Source organism: Equus asinus, chromosome 13 (assembly GCF_041296235.1).
Source record: "Equus asinus isolate D_3611 breed Donkey chromosome 13, EquAss-T2T_v2, whole genome shotgun sequence".
Classification (NCBI taxonomy): Eukaryota; Metazoa; Chordata; class Mammalia; order Perissodactyla; family Equidae; genus Equus; species Equus asinus.
Genome location: NC_091802.1, coordinates 21,106,190 through 21,126,021, shown reverse-complemented (window position 1 = coordinate 21,126,021; position 19,832 = coordinate 21,106,190). Strand labels below are relative to the sequence as shown.

The following is a 19,832-nucleotide window of genomic DNA, read 5'->3' as shown; positions in this document are numbered from 1 at the left end:
ATGGATTCCATATGAGTACTTTACGGGATAGACTAAAACATGTATATTAAAGCACTTTGACGGTGCTACATTAATATTTTAAAGACTACCGCTGTCCCCTGTATAAGAGATTCTCGGGTAATTAACAAGATCAGAAATGGAAATGACTAAACCCATAATGGTAAATAATCCCCCATGTATCTGTCCTCTTTAATTACACTTCAAATAACTTGTTAACAAGGGTTGTTATTTATTTATCCCAAGGGAAATAAGATTTGGCAGTAAAAAATTACATAACTGAATATTTCACATGGGTATCTCAAGGCCAAGTATCAAATAAATCTGACGAAATACTCAATACCAGGAAATGTAGTTTTTCACTTTGTGTTGTTTTGTTGCCCATAGTCACAGTTCAAACAAACAAACTGAACACTTCTGGGAGGCTGAGGGAGTTCAAATGCCTGTCAAATGCTTGCCTCAACAGAAAATAAACTAAGATTTAGCGGCTTTTCATCAAGAAAGAAAAAAACAATACATCAGTAAGGGAAAACATGGATGCCATACACCACAATAACCACTGGGAAGGCCCTCGTTTGCCAGCCAAAGCCTCAGCAACCACTGCTGCATCTGAGACACTGTGCAGCCTAAGAGTTAACTGGCATGGAGCCACACCCCTTTCCCAGTTCTATTACTCAGACATCAGACACTCAGCAGTATTTCCGCATACTGATGACAAATAATTAAAGAAAGCAAATAAATGTTTAAAAATAATTTCATCTACTTATAGGTTCTAATATTTCCTCGTGGTATGGCTTTTCTACAATGATTACAAGAAATCTTTCTTGCTTTAACAAAATATACTTGGATGAAGTGTTATGAGTCTCTTGCCATGACTCTAAATTTAAAAAAAAAGCTGCAGGACATTAAATATGAACTTAGAGACACACTATAAAAGCTAAAGACTCTTTAAAACATATTAAAATTAATCAAAGTCTCAAAGAGTCACCCAAAACTAGTAAAACATCTTCATAGATTAACTATGATTTGACTATAAACTGATTTTAATTTTAAACATAAATGTCACACGACATCTAAATTTCTGTATTTTTCTTTAAAGCAGTCATGTTGGAGTCATTAAACTCTTATTCCGATGAGGCTGTCATCACTGAAAACATCCTTGGGGCCCCGCCTTTCAAATGTTACTAACAGCCAGTTTATAAGTCACACAAGAAAAAATCCATTTTAAACAAAAAATAGTATTACTAGATTTGATGTTTTGTCTTGTTTCTCCCACCACAGTTAAAAAGAACATGCTTCCGGCTTTGACAGCACTTCTAAAAATTTATTTCTCTAAAATGTGCTCAAACGCAGTGGGGTTTGAAGTAAATATATCACCTCTGATAGTGACTCTTTTGAAAGGAACGATATTCACTTGGATATATTTATTCTTAGATGCTTGGTTTAGAATTTTGCCACATTGTTTTATATAATCAAACGTTGTAAGTATATCTCAGGATTATTCCCTTTCAAGGACTGCACACACAGACTAAAAGAGGTAAACCACAGTTGATTCAAAAAACAACTGCTTTTTCATAGCAATAGATGGACTGCAGCCACTAATGGTCTTTTTTCGTAGTTTGTGTCAAGTCATCCCCGCCAGATTATTTAGTATGTATTACTCACTACATTATCTTTGATGAGTAAACCAAAGCCTTGTTTCACTAATACCAAGGCCACTATACTTGTATAAACCAAGTATCGCAAGAAACAAAACTACTCAAGAAATCTTTTGGCTCAATTCAGAACTCTAATTCTAATCACCATTACTAAATTAAGTCTTCTTCCTTCAAATACTGGTGATTAACACTAGTTTTAACACTGAATGATTACATATATAATAATTAAAAATTAGGTTCATTTATTAAGTATTCTATGAAATGCCACATACTCTGCTGGATTCTCTGAGTATCCAAATGAAGACATCTAAGGCCTAGGAGCTAAAAGTCCAATAGGTGAACAGAAAAATTACATTTCATACAACACCATGTTCACTGCAGCATTATTTACAATAGCCAAGACATGGAAGCAACCTAAGTGTCCATGAATGGATGAACGAATAAAGAAAATGTGATATATATAATGGAATATTATTCAGCCATAAAAAGAAGGAAATCTTACCATTTGTGACAACATGGATGGACCTTGAGGGTATTATGCTAAGTGAAACAGTCAGAGAAAGACAAGTACTGTATTTTCTCACTTATATGTGGAATCTAAAAAAACAAAAAACAAAAGACCGAACTCATAGATACAGAGAACAGACTGGTGGTTGCCAGAGGTATGGGGAGGGAGGAGGAGTGAAGGGGGTCAAAAGATAAAAACTTCAGTTATAAAATAAGTCCTGGGGATGTAACGTACAGTATGGTGACTATAGTTAACAATACTGTATGGGATATTTGAAAGTTGCTAAGAGAGTAGATCATAAAAGTTCTCATCACAAGAAAAAAATTTTGTAACAATGTGTGGTGACGGATGTTAACTAGACTCACTGTAGTGATCATTTCACAATATATACAAATATCAAATCATTATGCTGTACACCTAAAACTAATATAATGTGATTAGTCAATTATACCTCAATTTTAAAGAAAAATTACATTCTAATATGATCATTGTTAATTAGTAATAGAATTTGCCCTGGTTTAGTAAAGAGGTATTTATCAAAATTTGCCTAAAAAGACAGACAAGAACAAGTGTTGAGTGAGCATATGGAGAAATGAGAACTCTTATACTCTGCTGGTGGGAATGTAAAACAATAAAGCTACTTTGGAAAACAGTTTGGCAGTTCCTCAAAAGGTTAAACATAAAGTTATCATATGACCCAGCAATTCCACTCCTAAGATATATATCTAAAAAAATAAAAAACATATATCCACACAAAAACTTGTACATGAATGTCCATGCATTACTCATAACAGCCAAAAAATGGAAACAATATCTATTAACAGACAAATGGATAAACAAAATGTGGGGACAGCCATACAACAGAATATTACTCAGCTATAAAAAGGAATGAAGTACTGATACATGCTACAACATCCAGAAACCTTGAAAAAATTACGTAAAGTAAAAGAAGCCAGTCACAAAAGAGCACACGTAGTATGATTCTATTTATACGAAACGTCCAGAAGAGGAAAATCCATAGAGAGAGAAAGTAGATTAGCAGTTGCCAGGGACTGGGCAGGGGGCAGGGTCAGAATAGGGAATGACTGCTAATGTGTATGGGGTTTCTTTTTGGGGTGATGAAATGTTTAAAATTAGAGAGTGGTGATGAATGCACAAATCTGTGAATATACTAAAACCACTGAATTGTACACTTTGAAAGGGTAAATTTTATAATATGTGAATTATATCTCAGTAAAGCTATTTTTTTAAAATCTTGCCTAGAGGAGGCAGAGTCAGGTTACTGAGATGAGTCTTGAATTTGCCCTATGTTAAAGGAAGAGCATACAAGGCCAACGGTAAGCCAATGCAAAAGCACAGAGGCATGCCGGGATGCCAGCACACAGCAGAGTAGGGCAATGGTGAGATGGTCAGTGTTGCTGAAGCATAAGGTGAGACATATAAAGTCTGGAGCATCCTTCTAGAGATGTTACTACACAGTGTGATGACTGGTCTTCTATTATTGAATTTAAATGACTAATTGAGACAAATCGTTTTATGACTTTTTTGACCACTATAGTGGAAGTAAGGTACAGAATGCTCATTTGGCATTCTGAGTTTTCTGAGCAAACTTTGTGGCTTTGCCAGCTCTTAGAGTCCTCTTGACAACTGCTCTGTTGGTACTCTCAGCAATGTATCACAAACACATTTTCTTGAGAACAGCCCAGAAGCACACATGGCTTACTCTGAACCATATCAATGACGGTAGCATCATCAGATTTCCAGAATAAGATCAGCATCTAGCCCCTTAATCAAATGACTTTCAATCTTCTTCTTTAGTTCAGCAATCTTGCGACTAATGTGAACAGTATAAGATTATGAAGAGACTTATAATGAGATGCTAAGAAACAAAGGCTTCATCTTATAAGCTAGCAGTGTTTTTCTGAAGTATGGTATGATGGGGTGGTATATGAAACAGAAATTTAATAGTTTTGTTTTTCTTTTTTACTATTATCTTTTGTTTACTAGTTTTCTAGTTATGGCAATCAATACTGATTTTTCTACTTATAGTATAATATAAATTTCTCTTTAAGAAAAAAAGATCAATAAAAAACATTGAGGAAATAATAGCATAGCTGTCGTGAAGGAATGGCAAAAATCCCAAAGGTGGTATACGAATGCCTTAAGTATGACAACTTAGCTAACAGAAGCACATGAAAAGTTTTATCTGGAAGTGACATGGTCATATTTTAGAGAGATCGTTCTGTATGTGGAAGATGGAGGGGAAAGGGTAAAACACCAGTGACAAAGAATCCAATTAGGAAGTTGTAACAGCCTAGACCAAAGATCGGTAAACTATGGTCCACGGGTGGTATCCTGCCCACATGCTACTTGTGGCCTGTATTTGTATGGCTTGCAAGCTAAGAATGGGTCTTATGTTTTTAAAGAGTTGTTAAAAACAAAAAAAAAAAAGGAAAAGAAAACTTCATTTAGCTTGTAAAAACCTAAAATATTTACTACGTGGTCCTTTGCAGAAAAAGTTTGCTAACCCTAGCTTAGACAACTGATGAAGCTACAAACTAAACCTGTAGTATGAGGATAAAGCATAAAAAAGTTTCAGAAGCAGAGTTAATAAGACTTAACTAATAAATGTATGTGGTTAAGAGCAGGTAGAAGTGAAGACTGATGCTAAGAGGCTTCTATTTAAAACTCAAGGTAGACATTACCAAGAGAAGGAAACAGGAAGGAGAGTCTTTTTTAAAAAATTAAATCACTTTTTTTCATTGACAACAAAAAATAAGAATAAATGACAACAAGCTAAAATTAGATAACAGACTTATACTATTATACCATTAGGAAGACAAACTTGCTCGAAGATGAACACTTGCCCTCAGAATAAGCATTTTGCAACTAAGGGCAAATGTGTTCTTTTTCCTATATTTCCTCTTCCTAAAATGAAGAGGCTGATATTTTACTGCAGAAGGGAAAAGTGCTTAAGTACAATTCTAAAGGGTACTCACATTTAGGTCTAACATAACAAGATCTTGTTTTTGCATATTTGCACGTCCACTTTCTCAGGAAGCTTCCAAACAGCTTCATGAAGAGTAATTGTCCACTCTGATAAGCCACTTGCTGCTACACACTAATGAACTGTTGTAAACGCTCTGCTTTTAAGTACAGGTGAAAATCCACTAGCAGCATGAAGAAAATTTTTAATCCTGACAATCTGAACTGCTTTCAGAACTAACCAAACATACACCAATTTCAAAACTTTGAAAGTTTCAGGGACATGAGGCACAAGCGCAATGAGCACAGACATGCTTAGTACTTAAAGAGGGCTTTCTAAAAAGCAAAAAGTGCTTCCACTGCCAACAGGGTGTTTGGGTAATTGCCACTCAAGAAAAGAGTCAAGTGTCCTTTCCATGAGACAAAAACGCAAAGACCAAAGAGAAAAGTTATAGACGGGAAACTGGGACTTAATTGTTTCTAGAATAGCAATACATATTAAAACTGGAACTTGCAATTCTCAAGAAATTGCTATATGAAATTTATGAGCATACAGATGATTTTAAAAATAAGATCACTTTTCTCCACTTTCTTAATTTGTGAGAGAGTCAATATGTGAAGGTAAAGTTCTAGAGACACCTAAAAAAACCAGTAGGTCAATTCAAGGTAATATAAGTATGTAAAGGAAGACACTACTCTTATAATTGCTCACTAGTTCCAAAGCTCCAGCTCTAAATACGAGAAAGTTAGAGTTCCCACACAGAAAATTAACAGCATGGTTGCTATTCTTATACCAATCACGGCTACTGTTCACCAAATGCTCACCACATACTAGATGCTCTAATGAAGGCCATACAAATATTATCAAAATTAATACTCACAATAATACTGTGAACCTGATACAGATCCACAATCTCTTATCAGAACCCTTGGCGGGGGCAAGATACACTTCTCAACTCAGAATTATTCAGATTTTAGGAGGACAATATAGTGCATCTACTATTTGTGGTGGCTCAGGTTCCAGCAGGAAACAGGTGGCATACTCAAACTGGCATATTAGAGGTTACATATAGAAAAGAGGGAAGGGTTTGGGGAAACTACAAGAGATAATGAGATACCAGACCAGAAGGAATGGGGGCAGGGAGCAGCTACCAGAAACCAGATACAGAGAGGGTCACCTGACAAAAACTATTATCTTCATGGAGGGATGCAGCCAGCCCACAGTGACCCTGCAGGAAGGGAGCCAAAAGAATCCATACCCCAACCTTACTCGCTTTCTTCCCTCCAATCTCCTGCTTGTATTCCACACAGGCCAACTGGAAGCTAGTGAGGAAAGAAGCCCAATGATATCCTCCACTCATGTCAGCTTCTCAGGGCACAGCTCAGGGTGGAGAAGAAGAGAGAGTGGATTCGAAGAGGCAAAGGTGGGTTATCCAGGACGTAATCGTATTAGTCAGGAAAGACTAACTTTTATCACAAACGACCCCGAAACATCACAGGCTAAGACAAGAACAGTATTTCTACTTATATCACGTCATCCAGTAGTTCTACCATCTTCTAAGGTCTTGGAGACCCCCTACTGAACCTTCTGTTTCTAGGAAGTATTGATAGAAGAGAGCAAGAATGGAAGATTGGTGAGAAGTTAGACACCAGGCCTGGAAGTGACATACATCATTGGAACCCACAGTTTACTAACCAGAACTCAGTCACATGTCACTAACCAGGAAGATGCTGGGAGTGGTATGGTGATGTACCCAGAAGAAACAGGAGAAACACAAATGTAAGTAATAGCTTTAACGTATATTATGTAACACTCCAGTGGAATTTGAGACAGCACCCCAAAATCAATCTCATTAATATTTCTGCAGTGAAACATTAATATCCACACTAAGTGGGACAAATATAGATGATGATAAAGATAATGAAAAGTCTCACACTGATGTAGGTTAGGTGCTTCCACCAAATAAGTTTTGGTGCCAAACTTTTTTTTTTTTTAATTAAGATTATGATAGTTTACAACCTCGTGAAATTTCAGTTGTACATTATTGCTAGTCATGTTGTGGGTACACCACTTCACCCTTTGTGCCCTCCCCCCATCTCCCCCTTTTCCCTGGTAACCACCGATCAGTTCTCCTTGTTTATATGTTAACTTCCACCTATGAGTGGAGTCATACAGAGTTCATCTTTCTCTGTCTGGCTTATTTTGCTTAACGTAATACCCTCAAGGTCCATCCATGTTGTTGCGAATGGGACGATTTTGTCCTTTTTTATGGCTGAGTAGTATTCCATTGTGTATATATACCATATCTTCTTTATCCAATCATCAGTTGCTGGGCACTTAGGTTGGTTCCACGTCTTGGCTATTGTAAATAATGCTGTGATGAACATAGGGGTGCATGGGACTCTTGGAATTGCTGATTTCAGGTTCTTAGGATATATACCCAGTAGTGGGATGGCTGGGTCATAAGGTATTTCTATTTTTAACTTTTTGAGAAATCTCCATACTGTTTTCCATAGTGGCTGCACCAGTTTGCATTCCCACCAACAGTGTATGAGGGTTCCTTTCTCTCCACAACCTCTCCAACATTTCTCACTCTTGGTTTTGGATATTTTTGCCATTCTAATGGGTGTAAGGCGATATCTTAGTGTAGTTTTGATTTGCATTTCCCTGATGATTAGTGATGATGAGCATCTTTTCATGTGTCTATTGGCCATCCTTATATCTTCTTTGGAGAAATGTCTGTTCATGTCCCCTGCCTATTTTTTGATCAGGTTGTTTGATTTTTTGTTGTTGAGCTGTGTGAGTTCTTTATATATTATGGAGATTAACCCTTTGTCAGATAATAACTTGTAAATATTTTTTCCCAATTAGTAGGCTGTTTTTTTGTTTCAATCCTGTTTTCCCTTGCCTTGAAGAAGCTCTTTAGTCTGATGAAGTCCCATTTGTTTATGCTTTCTATTGTTTCCCTTGTCTGAGGAGTTATGGTGTCCAAAAAGATTCTTTTGAAACTGATGTCAAAGAGTGTACTGCCTATATTCTCTTCTAGAAGACTTATTGTTTCAGGCCTAATCTTTAGGTCTTTGATCCATTTTGAGTTTATTTTTGTGAATGGTGGAAAAGAATGGTCAATTTTCATTCTTTTACATGTGGCTGTCCAGTTTTCCCAGCACCATTTGTTGAAGAGACTTTCTTTTCTCCATTGTAGGCCCTCAGCTCCTTTGTCAAAGATTAGCTGTCCATAGATGTGCGGTTTTGGTGCCAAACTTTTTTTGACAAAACTTTAGCTTTTCAGAGAATTTCGGACTTCAGAATTGCAGGTAAGGGATTATGAATGTGCATTATAATCCACGTTATGCAAATGAAGAGACTTCTCAAAATAATAGCCAGAAAGTAGAGATGGGACTTAAATTCAGGTCTGTGACTTGGAAATTTATGCTTATAATGCAGGGAAAACTGCAAATGACCAAATGTCTTATTACTCCAGACATCACTAATGATATCAGCACTCAGAAATGAAGAAACCACGAGGAGATATTTCAATAAATTCTAATGTTTCTTGTGTCCTATTCTGTAACAGCACTCATTGTGCTCACAGGTGAACAGACTACACAGAATAAGAGGTTGTTCCTGGCCACAAGAAAGCCAGAATATGGTGGAAGAAAGGTTTAGGATACATCTATGGCAAAAAGCAGACTCTGATAAGTGCTCTAGAGGTATGAAGTCGTGGGACAACTGATTCTAAAGTTAGAATTAGGCAAGGCTCACATAAAAGGTGCTGCCATCAGAGTTAGACCTTGAAGGAAGAAAAGAAAAGTAGTTCGAAGGGGGAGGTTATACAAAGATACAGAGGTGGGTGTATTTAAAGGCCTGAATAATGGTAAACGATTTTTGTTTGTTTGGGAGCATATGAGTGCTGAAAAGTTCAGAATTTTAAATTTTACTTAATTATCATCAAGAGACCTGGGCAGCCTAAGATCAATAAGAAAAAGAAGATAATGAGAAACCCATGGTTGGAGAGCCATTTGGCTAGATAATGATGCAATTAACTGAGAAAGAGATCATGAGAATATATCTGGGTACATGAACAGGAAGGGGAAAATGTTGAGTTTTAAATTTTAAATAAGTTGAGATTGAGGTGTTTGAAGCATCACTAAAGAGTTGTCTGTGCATTATCTGAATACTCTGATTTATAAAAACTACTCCGGTTGCTAAGAGGTTTTTTATGTTTACTCCTTAGGTCTGATCACGCTAACCTCCAGTTAAGTGAGGTGCTATATTATGTGTACCATATAAATAAGATTTAGCAAGCACTGCTTCTATTCAATCAGGAGAAAAAAAAATCTTCCTAGCAAAGTAAAACAAGTGAGGAACATGTACTGACTTGTACTTCGGTCATTTATGGAGCAATTTGCTTGTGTATGTCAACACCATTGTTCACAACGCTGCCATTTTTAATAAGTGCTGGCCAATGTGATGAAAACATTAGCACAATACAACCCAACTTCCCTGTATGCTAGCTATCAAGGAAAAGGAGTGATCAAAAGACAAAAGTCCTTTAAAGAATTGACTTAATGTCCTTCAACGTGGGTGGTTTAACGTAAAAATATTTTGTAAACTCAGTATGAAAGTATCACTTTCTTATGCAATTCTTTTCTTATTAAGTCGGCTTTATATTAATAAAGTTTAATTTCTTTTCTAATAGGTTACTTTATTTACCAGAAATTAAATTCCTGCAACACTATATTCCTAAATTACTTTTAATATTTCAAAATAACCGTGGCCAGAATCTACCCTATAAACACATATACAAGATGCCTTAAGAAAAAAAACATAGACATCTAGCTCTAATATACTTAACTTGATTTTAAGTCATGATAATCTCAAGCAAAATAGTATATTCCTCTAGGTAGAGTCAATCCAGTGAAAAAATTCACTAACGTATACGTGGATAAGAAGAATAACAAAGTGGTATTCACTGGGTTCTTTAAATCAGCAAGTGAAGACTTTATTTGAATCTCTTGATCCCTGCCAAAGCCCATCTGTTTACACCAATTGTTTGGAACACTCAACGGAGTATTTACAAAGAGCAAACAGCAGGTTAAGTTTAGAACACGTGACTTCCTCAATAATTATATTTAAATAGCACACGGTTAGAAGTTAGATTCCCCATAGGACACTGGAGAAAGCCTGAATTCTTAGTCTTCAAAGAAAAAACATCAAAAGGTAATTTGAAATTTTCTCAATTACATATTAGAACCAAATGTAACTTTTTAGTATATATTATATTTCTAAAATTAAAGCTTGAGGTTTAAGCTTAAAAACAAACAAAAAAAGAATATTTAACCATGTCCAATATGGGCTAGTTGCATTATCTCAAATGTGGCAAGTCACTAGATTTGAATATAAGATAAAAGAAAATTAGCCTTACTTTAAAAATGGTTTACTATTAAACTTTTGGTATATGTCTATACTATGTCTTCACCACATCTTCTAAAGAATACTGGACTAAGACTCAGACTCAAGTTCTAGTCCTGATCATTTTTAGATATGCATCCTCAGGCAAGTTATGCCCTTTATCTAAGCCCATTTGTAAAATGAAGGGGTGAACTGGATGATTTCTAAATTTCCTTCTATCTTAAAAATTATGAAATTTCTTAAACCAAAGGTTGGCATTTCCCCAGTGCGGAGACGAGGTTTCCTTCATTCCCCGCCCCCCCTTTAAAAAAACTAGTTCTTAGGTTTGTTTGTGATCCAAGGTTAGATTACATTTCTATAATTATTTTGAAACAGGAAAATGATGTTCAAGCTATCACTCATCAGCCTGCTCCTCCTGTTTGTTGATAACACTTCAGGGACAGCTCCAACACAAATGACCTCAACTCCTGTGACAGTCTTGAGTCCTAGCGTGAGCCTGTATTCTAAGACAACCCTGAATTCCCACACAACCTCAAATTTCAAGACAGCTCCAAAACTCCAAACCCCAAATTCCCAGACAACCTCGAATGTCAAGACAGCTCCAAAACTCCAAACGACCCCGAAATCCCAGACAACCTCGAATGTCAAGACAGCTCCAAAACTCCAAACGACCCCGAAATCCCAGACAACCTCGAATGTCAAGACAGCTCCAAAACTCCAAACGACCCCGAAATCCCAGACAACCTCGAATGTCAAGACAGCTCCAAAACTCCAAACGACCCCGAAATCCCAGACAACCTCGAATGTCAAGACAGCTCCAAAACTCCAAACGACCCCGAAATCCCAGACAACCTCGAATGTCAAGACAGCTCCAAAACTCCAAACGACCCCGAAATCCCAGACAACCTCGAATGTCAAGACAGCTCCAAAACTCCAAACGACCCCGAAATCCCAGACAACCTCGAATGTCAAGACAGCTCCAAAACTCCAAACGACCCCGAAATCCCAGACAACCTCGAATGTCAAGACAGCTCCAAAACTCCAAACGACCCCGAAATCCCAGACAACCTCGAATGTCAAGACAGCTCCAAAACTCCAAACGACCCCGAAATCCCAGACAACCTCGAATGTCAAGACAGCTCCAAAACTCCAAACGACCCCGAAATCCCAGACAACCTCGAATGTCAAGACAGCTCCAAAACTCCAAACGACCCCGAAATCCCAGACAACCTCGAATGTCAAGACAGCTCCAAAACTCCAAACGACCCCGAAATCCCAGACAACCTCAAATGCCAAGACAGCTCTGGGAACAGGAGTGACCTCTAAGATAGTTACAAGCAGGAATATGACGACTACAAAAAGTGGTGGCACCATACTGAATCCAATGGACAACATTCACTTTCTTTTCTATGTAATATTTTTGCTGTTTTGTGTGCAGTGAGGCTGAAGTGGACTTCAACTGTCTGCATTCTTATGTCAGTTCATTATTATCTGCTGAATGACAACAAGCACACTAGGAAAATCAAATTTATTTCAACTTACTTCTTAGGAAGTTATTATCCTAGCTTAATTTGGTTGTCTGCAAATTTAATTGTGTAAGTTCAATTATCACCTTAATATGATGGTTTCCTTCCTTATAAATGCTAAAATAGGCAAAATACCACATTTGCCTTTTAAATGTTTGCAAAACTGAATTGAAACTCAGATCTTTACATTAAAGGTGTAAGAGAAGAAACCATGTTGGTGATGTTTAACCAAAGTATGCTTCTGTGTGTGTGTGTGAGAGAGAGAGAATGGGATACGGGACAGTGGATGGGGGATGAGGAGTGATGTGTGTTGTTTTTATGTTATTTTATTTTTTACTAAATAGACAAAAAAGTGCCAATCTGGTAAAGAATAACTCCAGTGCTCTACCAAAACAATACAGCTATCTGTGTCACCATATTTCATGAATGTATAACAGTAATATGCTGTCATAGTAAAAAAAGGTACCAACTCTGCTAACCTGTGTAATACAGTTTGCTCCAATGACAAGATTATCTTGCTCTGAGTAAACCGTTGTCTTGTATTTCAAAAGGTCATTTGTAAATCAGATGCCTAGAATTCAGAACTTGTCCCTACAGAAATACATCTCATAACTATTAGTGAGATTTTCATGCTGGTCTACAAAGGTTGATTTAACCCAAAATGCTAGTATATCATCATTTTAACAGTGATAATAACCATGTCATTAATTGTCAAGGTTTGAAACCCAACTCTGATTCTTACTAGTTGTGCTACCATGAGTTAAAGACATGACCCAGTGGGATTCTCAAACAAACTTCAGTAAACACTGTCTAGGAATGAATCCCGTGGGCTACCTGTTACATATACAGATCAGGCTCCACCCCCGAGATTTGCATTTGGCAGCCCAGGGTAGGGCCTGGCGGTATGTGTGTTTGTCTCAATTCTCTAGGTCATTCTGATTGCTAAGTTTGGGAATGACTAACAACGTCTCTAAGTTTCAGTTTCTACGTATGTCAACGACTGTTAATAATAACTCAGAAGGTTATTGTAAGGGTTAAATGAAAAATTATATAACATGCCGTTTGCCTGATCAGAGAAAGCACTCAGTAAACGTTAGCTCTTGTCATTATTACTACTGCCACCAAAAAGCAATTGCCAGCTATCACAATATTCCTAAGAAAACTCTTCATGCTAACGTTTAGGTTTTATATTTCTAATTATTCTTACAAAAATGATATGTGTTCCTGGCAATAAATTAAACAATACAAAGATAGATGAGAGAAATATTATAATTGGGCCTCTACCGCCTCCAATCATACCCCCGAGACAAGCAATGTGAAAGGTTTAGTGTATACTCTCACACATATTTCACTCTATACATATTACGTGCATGCGCACACACGCACCCATCTTACTCTGCACCTTGTCAGAGTCATCCTTCCGGGTCTTTTTAAAGCTGCACTAGAGGACTTCTGTTACTTTTGCTTGCTCAGAAACCATTTTTCCTCGTTCTGGTATTGGTAATCCAATGTTCCTTTGGAAAACCCTGCTCCCGTGTCCCCTCTTTCAGTTTAGGCAATTCAAGTAGGGCTGGCTTCACCACTGAGCTCCAGCGACGAGCACATGATTCAGGCCTAGACAACCAAGAAATTCCATCCCATGGCATTCCATGCCCTGGTGATTGCCTCAGGAATTGGCATGTGACTCAAGCTAGGTCAATAAGAACAGTACCTTTGCTGTAACTACTGGGAAAGAAGTGTTTTTCCACTGAGGTTGTTAAGCTAGGAGAACACAAACTATCGCTGGCCACAGTTTAGGAAGAGCTGCCTGGGAACAAAATTAACACAAAGAAAGTAGAGTCAAGTACAGAGAAGACACGTTCTCCAGATGACACTGTTCAAAGCTCTGCATGTCGTCATGTAAAAAGTCAGTCCATCTCTTGATCTTCTTAGGTACATGTGCCAACTGATATCCTTTTTGGTTTACACAAGATTGAGTTTCGTTTCTGTCACTTGTAACAAGCAAAATAAACACAGTGCATATAATTCCATTATACAGATGTATCATCATTTATTCAACAATTCCCCTTTTGAAACGTAGTTATATTGTTTTCACTTTTTTGCCACTATAAACAACGCTGCAACAACTGTCTTTGTATTTATCGTACTTTAACTACTAGAGGGCAGGAGCCTAAGTATATGGGAGGGAATAGCAGGAAAAGATTAGAAACTAAATGAGGTCAAAATTATGGTGCACCTTGCACGCCTGACTACAGAACCTGGACTTTATACAGGGAGTCAACGGTGCTATTTAACTCATCACGACAGACAAAATTAGATTTGTACTGGAAACTGCCTCCAGAAGCGATGTTAAGATAACCTGGAAGTAGTAATCTGGGGATTAGGAAGTGGGAGAATAATGCTGCATTAGTACAGGTAAGAGCTAATAAGAGTCTCAGTAATGGCAATGGGGAAAAAATGGTTTCAAAAGACATTTCCAAGGTACCAAAGTAATATTAAGCCATTAAGATCCAATTTTAAAAATCCAAAAATTAAAACACATACCTAAAGACAGTCCCTGATTAAGGAGAAGCACTAGGTGGTCACTTTGAGTCGCATGACTGCTGGGCTAGGAGCATGTACTTGACTTAAAAACCTACCGGCTGGCCAGTACCCAGCACTAAAAGTTTGCCAAACAGACATGTTTGAACTGAACCACATTCTCTTTCCGGCATTTCAAGTGTGCTGTACTGAAGTAATGAAGGCATTACTAGCTGGGGCTAAAGCTGAAAGGATACAGAAGGAGGGAAATCATGAGGTAGAGTTAAGCAGAAGCCAATAGAGAGTCAAAAAGTGTAAGCTGGTTCCAGGACCAACAGCCATCTATTCTGTCTGCATCTGAGCAGGCTCTGCTCTAACTCACGTTTCTCCTGCAGCCTATCTTCTTGAGAAAACAAGAATGACTTTTTTGCAATAACAAAGGCCTAACTAAAACACCTTAATTGATTTGCCAATATCTCATGGCTAAAATCAAGACTTGGTAACTGATAATGAGGAGGATAAAAGAAAGAGGGAAGAATTTAAAATGATTAGGGTTTCCAGAATGGGAAGGGATAGTGATGCTATTGAGAAAGAATATGGTGTGAAGAGAATTTGATTTGAATATACACTGAATTAAGTTTTGGACGTTTCAAGTCTGAAATGTCTGTGGACTAGCTGCAAGGAGATTGGAATCCACAGTACTAACTAATACCTGGTAGCCTAAGCCACAGAAATAACGAAGAGAAGTCAAACCCCAGTGCTCTTTGACAAAGCTGGCTGCACAGAGATAAGGCCTTCACCGTCTTCTTCTGGACTCGTACAGTGGAGGAACTGGGCCCTGTGCTCTGAGCAACTCAGTGCTCATCTGTCCTGGAGCTAAGGCTTTAACCAAGTGAAAATGAAGGCCAGGAGGAGATCTACTGGGTCTAAGTAAGAAACTAAAAGCACCGAAAAACTCTGAAATTGACAGCGATACCCAAAAACCAAAAAAAAAAGAAAAGAAAATCTCAAACATACTTTGTATAGAACTTCATAGGTCACAAATACTTTACGGGAGAGGCAGACAGCATAGTTTTTATAAGCACTGCCCCCTCTTTACCATATGAAGAAATAGATTCAGAAAAACTAACTCATCCACAATTACAGCTAATAAGCAGCAGGGCTGGGAATCCTTAGCACTCCTAAGTCACTATATAAAATCCTGGAAATCCCACTGAGTTAACACCACAGAGGGTATCTGCATCAGGCCCCTCCTACTTTCCTTTGGCCTTTTCTAGACCACCAAAAAAGAAGAAATGTAATCTTACAGTTTCTGATCCTAAAGAAAAAACCCAGCTTTGAGGTGTTCCAGAAATCTCTGTGACTCGTAAACTAACAAGACTTTAAAGGGGGAGAAGGAGACACATCTATCTACCTGTCTCCTCAGTGCTTCACTCTTAATTACTTAGACAAAACAAGGAAAGGCAAAATACGCTGGTTTATTAAAGGCTGAGGCTGGAAGACAAACATGGTTCATCTCCACTGCAAAAAAAAATTAAAATTATCCTAGGCAATTTACAAACAGCAAGTGAGACGAAGGCTGGATAGAGGACTTCCCCGGGAAGGGCAGAGACATCACTCAGAGTTGCTAAAGAGGAGGGCTACAGACAAATGCAAGGCTCTACACCCTCTTGATTCCCTCCTACCCCAGTGCTGGGGACTTCCTGGTCTTAACACTACCTGAATTACCTGATTAAACAAGTTTCCTGCCTTTCATCTTCCTTTCTTCAACACTCTGCCACTATTTCTCCACTTCTGTTTGTTTCCTACACACTGCCAAGTTTTAGCTATCACGACCATTAAGTCTACTGATTAATTCCTCAATTTATGTTAAATTCAGGAAACTCAGAAAGATTATTCCTACAGCTAGTGAATAGCATAACTAAAACTAAACATAGTCCTTGAGATTCCAAATCCAGTGGTCTATTATATCCCATTGTTTTTAACGTTCGATTACCAAGAGTGTATGTCATGTTAAATGGGTAGAAGTAACACTGACCAAATAATGTCACAGATAAGTTCTCAAAAGGAAGGTAGAGTGAGGCAGGAAAGAAAAGATAATGGCAGAGAAAGCAACGCAAGCATCATACCTATTGTTAAGAAGGAACTCACAGCATTTCCAGAAAGTTTTCCGAGGAACTAGCCTTGACTGAAGACAGCATGAACAAACACAATCTTCAGGCTGTCACCTGTGCCATCTTTATAGAAATTTCCCACAGCTTTTCTGAATTATTTGTTAAATCATCTTGATCCTGTCTTACACAGCATATTACTAAAAGTTCTCAGAAACAGACTCTTAAAGTTTTATTTCTGTTTTTTTAAAAAAAGTTCTTGATTATCATATTGTGGATATTATTTAATCAGAATACATCTGAAAACAAAAGATTCATTGTGGTTTTTTACTTTTGGTAATGAATCCATTGTAAGTACTATAAAAAAAATTGATGTAGGAAAGAGAAGCCAGTATGAAATAGGTAGTCTGAAAGACACTTTCTAATATACTGAGCATCATTTTGGGACATGATGGCTATTTATCCAGCTATTTTCTTCCAGGTAAACTTGTCTTCAATTCCAATGAAGTCAAATGGGAAAAACCAAACTTGCTGTCTTCCTACCTTTGCTATCTATAATTTTTAGAATTCTGTTAAGACAAACTAAAACACAGTATTTCTTACCTCCGTGCAACATAATAAAATATAGGATTCCCAGCTCTGGAAGTCCCAGCTTGGTAGAAAATACTTAATGTTTTCAAGGCCTTAAACTCTTCTTTTTCATGTACTTGATGCCTGAAAGAAAAAAAGAATAGAGTAACTCATAGGCTTTATATTGCCCATTGAATATTTACAAAAATCTACAATTGGACCAATGATAAAATACACAAAGTGACAAAATATTTAAAAAGCAACATGCTTTCTAAAGGGCAATTTGGCAACATGTACCAAAAATTTCAAGGCGTTACTTTTCTAACCACAAAGAGTGGTTCTTAGGACTAGCCTAAGAAAACTACTGGACAAGGATATTAACCACAGGATTGTTTCGAATCATAGTATTTTTTTCCTAGACAGAAGTTTTTGAGTTTCAATTTATTTGTTTTTTAAGAGTTCAGTTTGTCAACATTTTCTTTTCTGGTTTACTGATTTTGAATGAGAGAGAAGGGCCTTCCTTTGCCCATGTTTCTTCTTCATGGGAATTTATCCTCATGAATGGTATGAGCATCTTTTTCCAGATGGTTACTCAGTTGTACCAACACCAGTTATTAAAAGTCTATTCTTATTTCCCGGATTCTGAATACCACTTTTATCATATATGAAATTCCCATATTATTTTAAAATATTTTTTTCAATGTATGATTTAATTTTTATATATTCTGCTCAACACTCAGTGTGAGTCTTTAACTTGAAGATTTACGTCATTCATCAACCCTGGAAAATTCTCATCTGCTGTCGCTTCAGATATTACCTCTTCACTTTTCTCTCTAAGCTCTATTTCTGAAACACCTACTTGACATGTTAGATCTTCACATTCTATCATCTGCATCTCTTAACTTCTTTCATATTTTTCATGTCTTTAGCTCTCTGTACTGACTGTATGCTATTTGCTCAGAAATTATCGTCCAGCTATGTATTTAAATTTTTTTTAATATGTTTTCTTTTACCTAGCATTTCTATGTGTCTCGTGTCTTGGGTTAGGGAAGAGGAGAGGGTGTACTGTCCTAGTCCATCATGTTGCTGGAACCAGGTCAGTGTTTGTTTAATACGAATGGAAATGACCTTGACAAGGGAAATCGGTCCACATGTGTACAGATAAACGACCAGGAGGCTATCTGTCAAATGTTAAGGGAATTACCTCTAAGAGGTGGAATAATGGAGAAATTTTTACTTTCTTCTTTATGTTTCTATGTTTTGAATAATTTAACATTTTTTATTTTTATAGTTGAGAAAATTATAAAGATACCTACATTTTTTAAAAAGAAAAATGAGTCTCAAAGAGCCTCAATGGGAACTTAGAAGAGAACAAAAATAACACCTAACATTTATTAAACACTTTATACATACCAGACACTGTTCTAAGTATCTTACACATATTAGATCATTTAGTCTTCAAAAACACAGAAGATTCCTTTGTAAGGAAAGGTAGGGTCTTAGGTAAAAAGGATAATAAGGTTTTTGTAGAAAAATAGGACATCCTCAGTAACGTTGAATAAAAAATAGTATTGTATTATTGTACTGTGTAATTTTCAATTAGGTAATACAAAAATTTTGTGTGGAAAATATTCCTTTAATTACACAGGAATAAACACTTGTTACACTGAGGAAAAATATAAGAGAGCTAAGGATAAAAATTAAGTTGGAAAAGAGATTGTTATATATTCATATATTCTTTTAACAATATCAAAGAATTGGAGTCACATATACAAAACTATGACCTATATACAATACGATCAATAACAGGCACTTAGAATGCAAGGCACATTATATGCAAATCTCTAATGTGAATTAACTTCTGAATGTCAGATTCTGCTTTTTTCTTTCTGTCTCTGGCACACATCATGAACAAAACACTTAATGCAGAGTCATTATGAAGCACTAACTGAGGGACTGAGTACTGTGAAAAGTACTTTAAAGACTAAGGATTCAGCAAACCAGCTTCACTGTAACGTCATAGAGGGGAATGTCTAACACTGGGGACTAAATCACTCTAAATGAGATTCAAAACAAATGTCTACAGGAATTTTATGGCATACTAAATTTGTGAGCCTCAATCTAAAAGAAGCTAAAACCATTAACTTTTAGGAGGGTTCTGAAATATTTACAGAATATCTGCAGTGTGGTAGAAAGAGTTCAGCACGTAGAAGCAAAGGACCTGAATTAGGTGTGGAATCTTGGGCAAATTAGTTATTCACTTTGAGCTGTATTTTCCTTAACTATAATATGAAAATAACATTATCTACCCTCCCTTGTAAGTATTAAGTGCAAAAAACACCTCAAAGCAACATGAGAAAGTACATTCAATAAGATATTATTATTTTTATAAGAAAATCAACTATAAAGCAAAGCATATTTCAACAATATATAGGATATGAGAAAAGTGTGATCCCAAAACAGGGCAGTGTGGTTATTAGGTACATTTTTCCTGATAATCTCCTATCAAAAATTCTAGTATATCTAACAACTGGCTTGGTG

General features: G+C 36.8%; 1 protein-coding gene across 12 annotated transcripts in view; it reads right to left on the bottom strand.

Annotated features, from left to right (window-relative positions):
* Positions 1–19,832, bottom strand: part of NF1 (neurofibromin 1) — a 240,627-nt gene that overhangs the window by 75,319 nt on the left and 145,476 nt on the right. For all 12 annotated transcript variants that reach the window (XM_070482735.1, XM_070482740.1, XM_070482741.1 and 9 more), the window contains one exon: positions 17,325–17,435. In XM_070482735.1, coding sequence (XP_070338836.1) covers positions 17,325–17,435 — 111 coding nt within the window. The remainder of the gene's footprint in view (positions 1–17,324; positions 17,436–19,832) is intronic.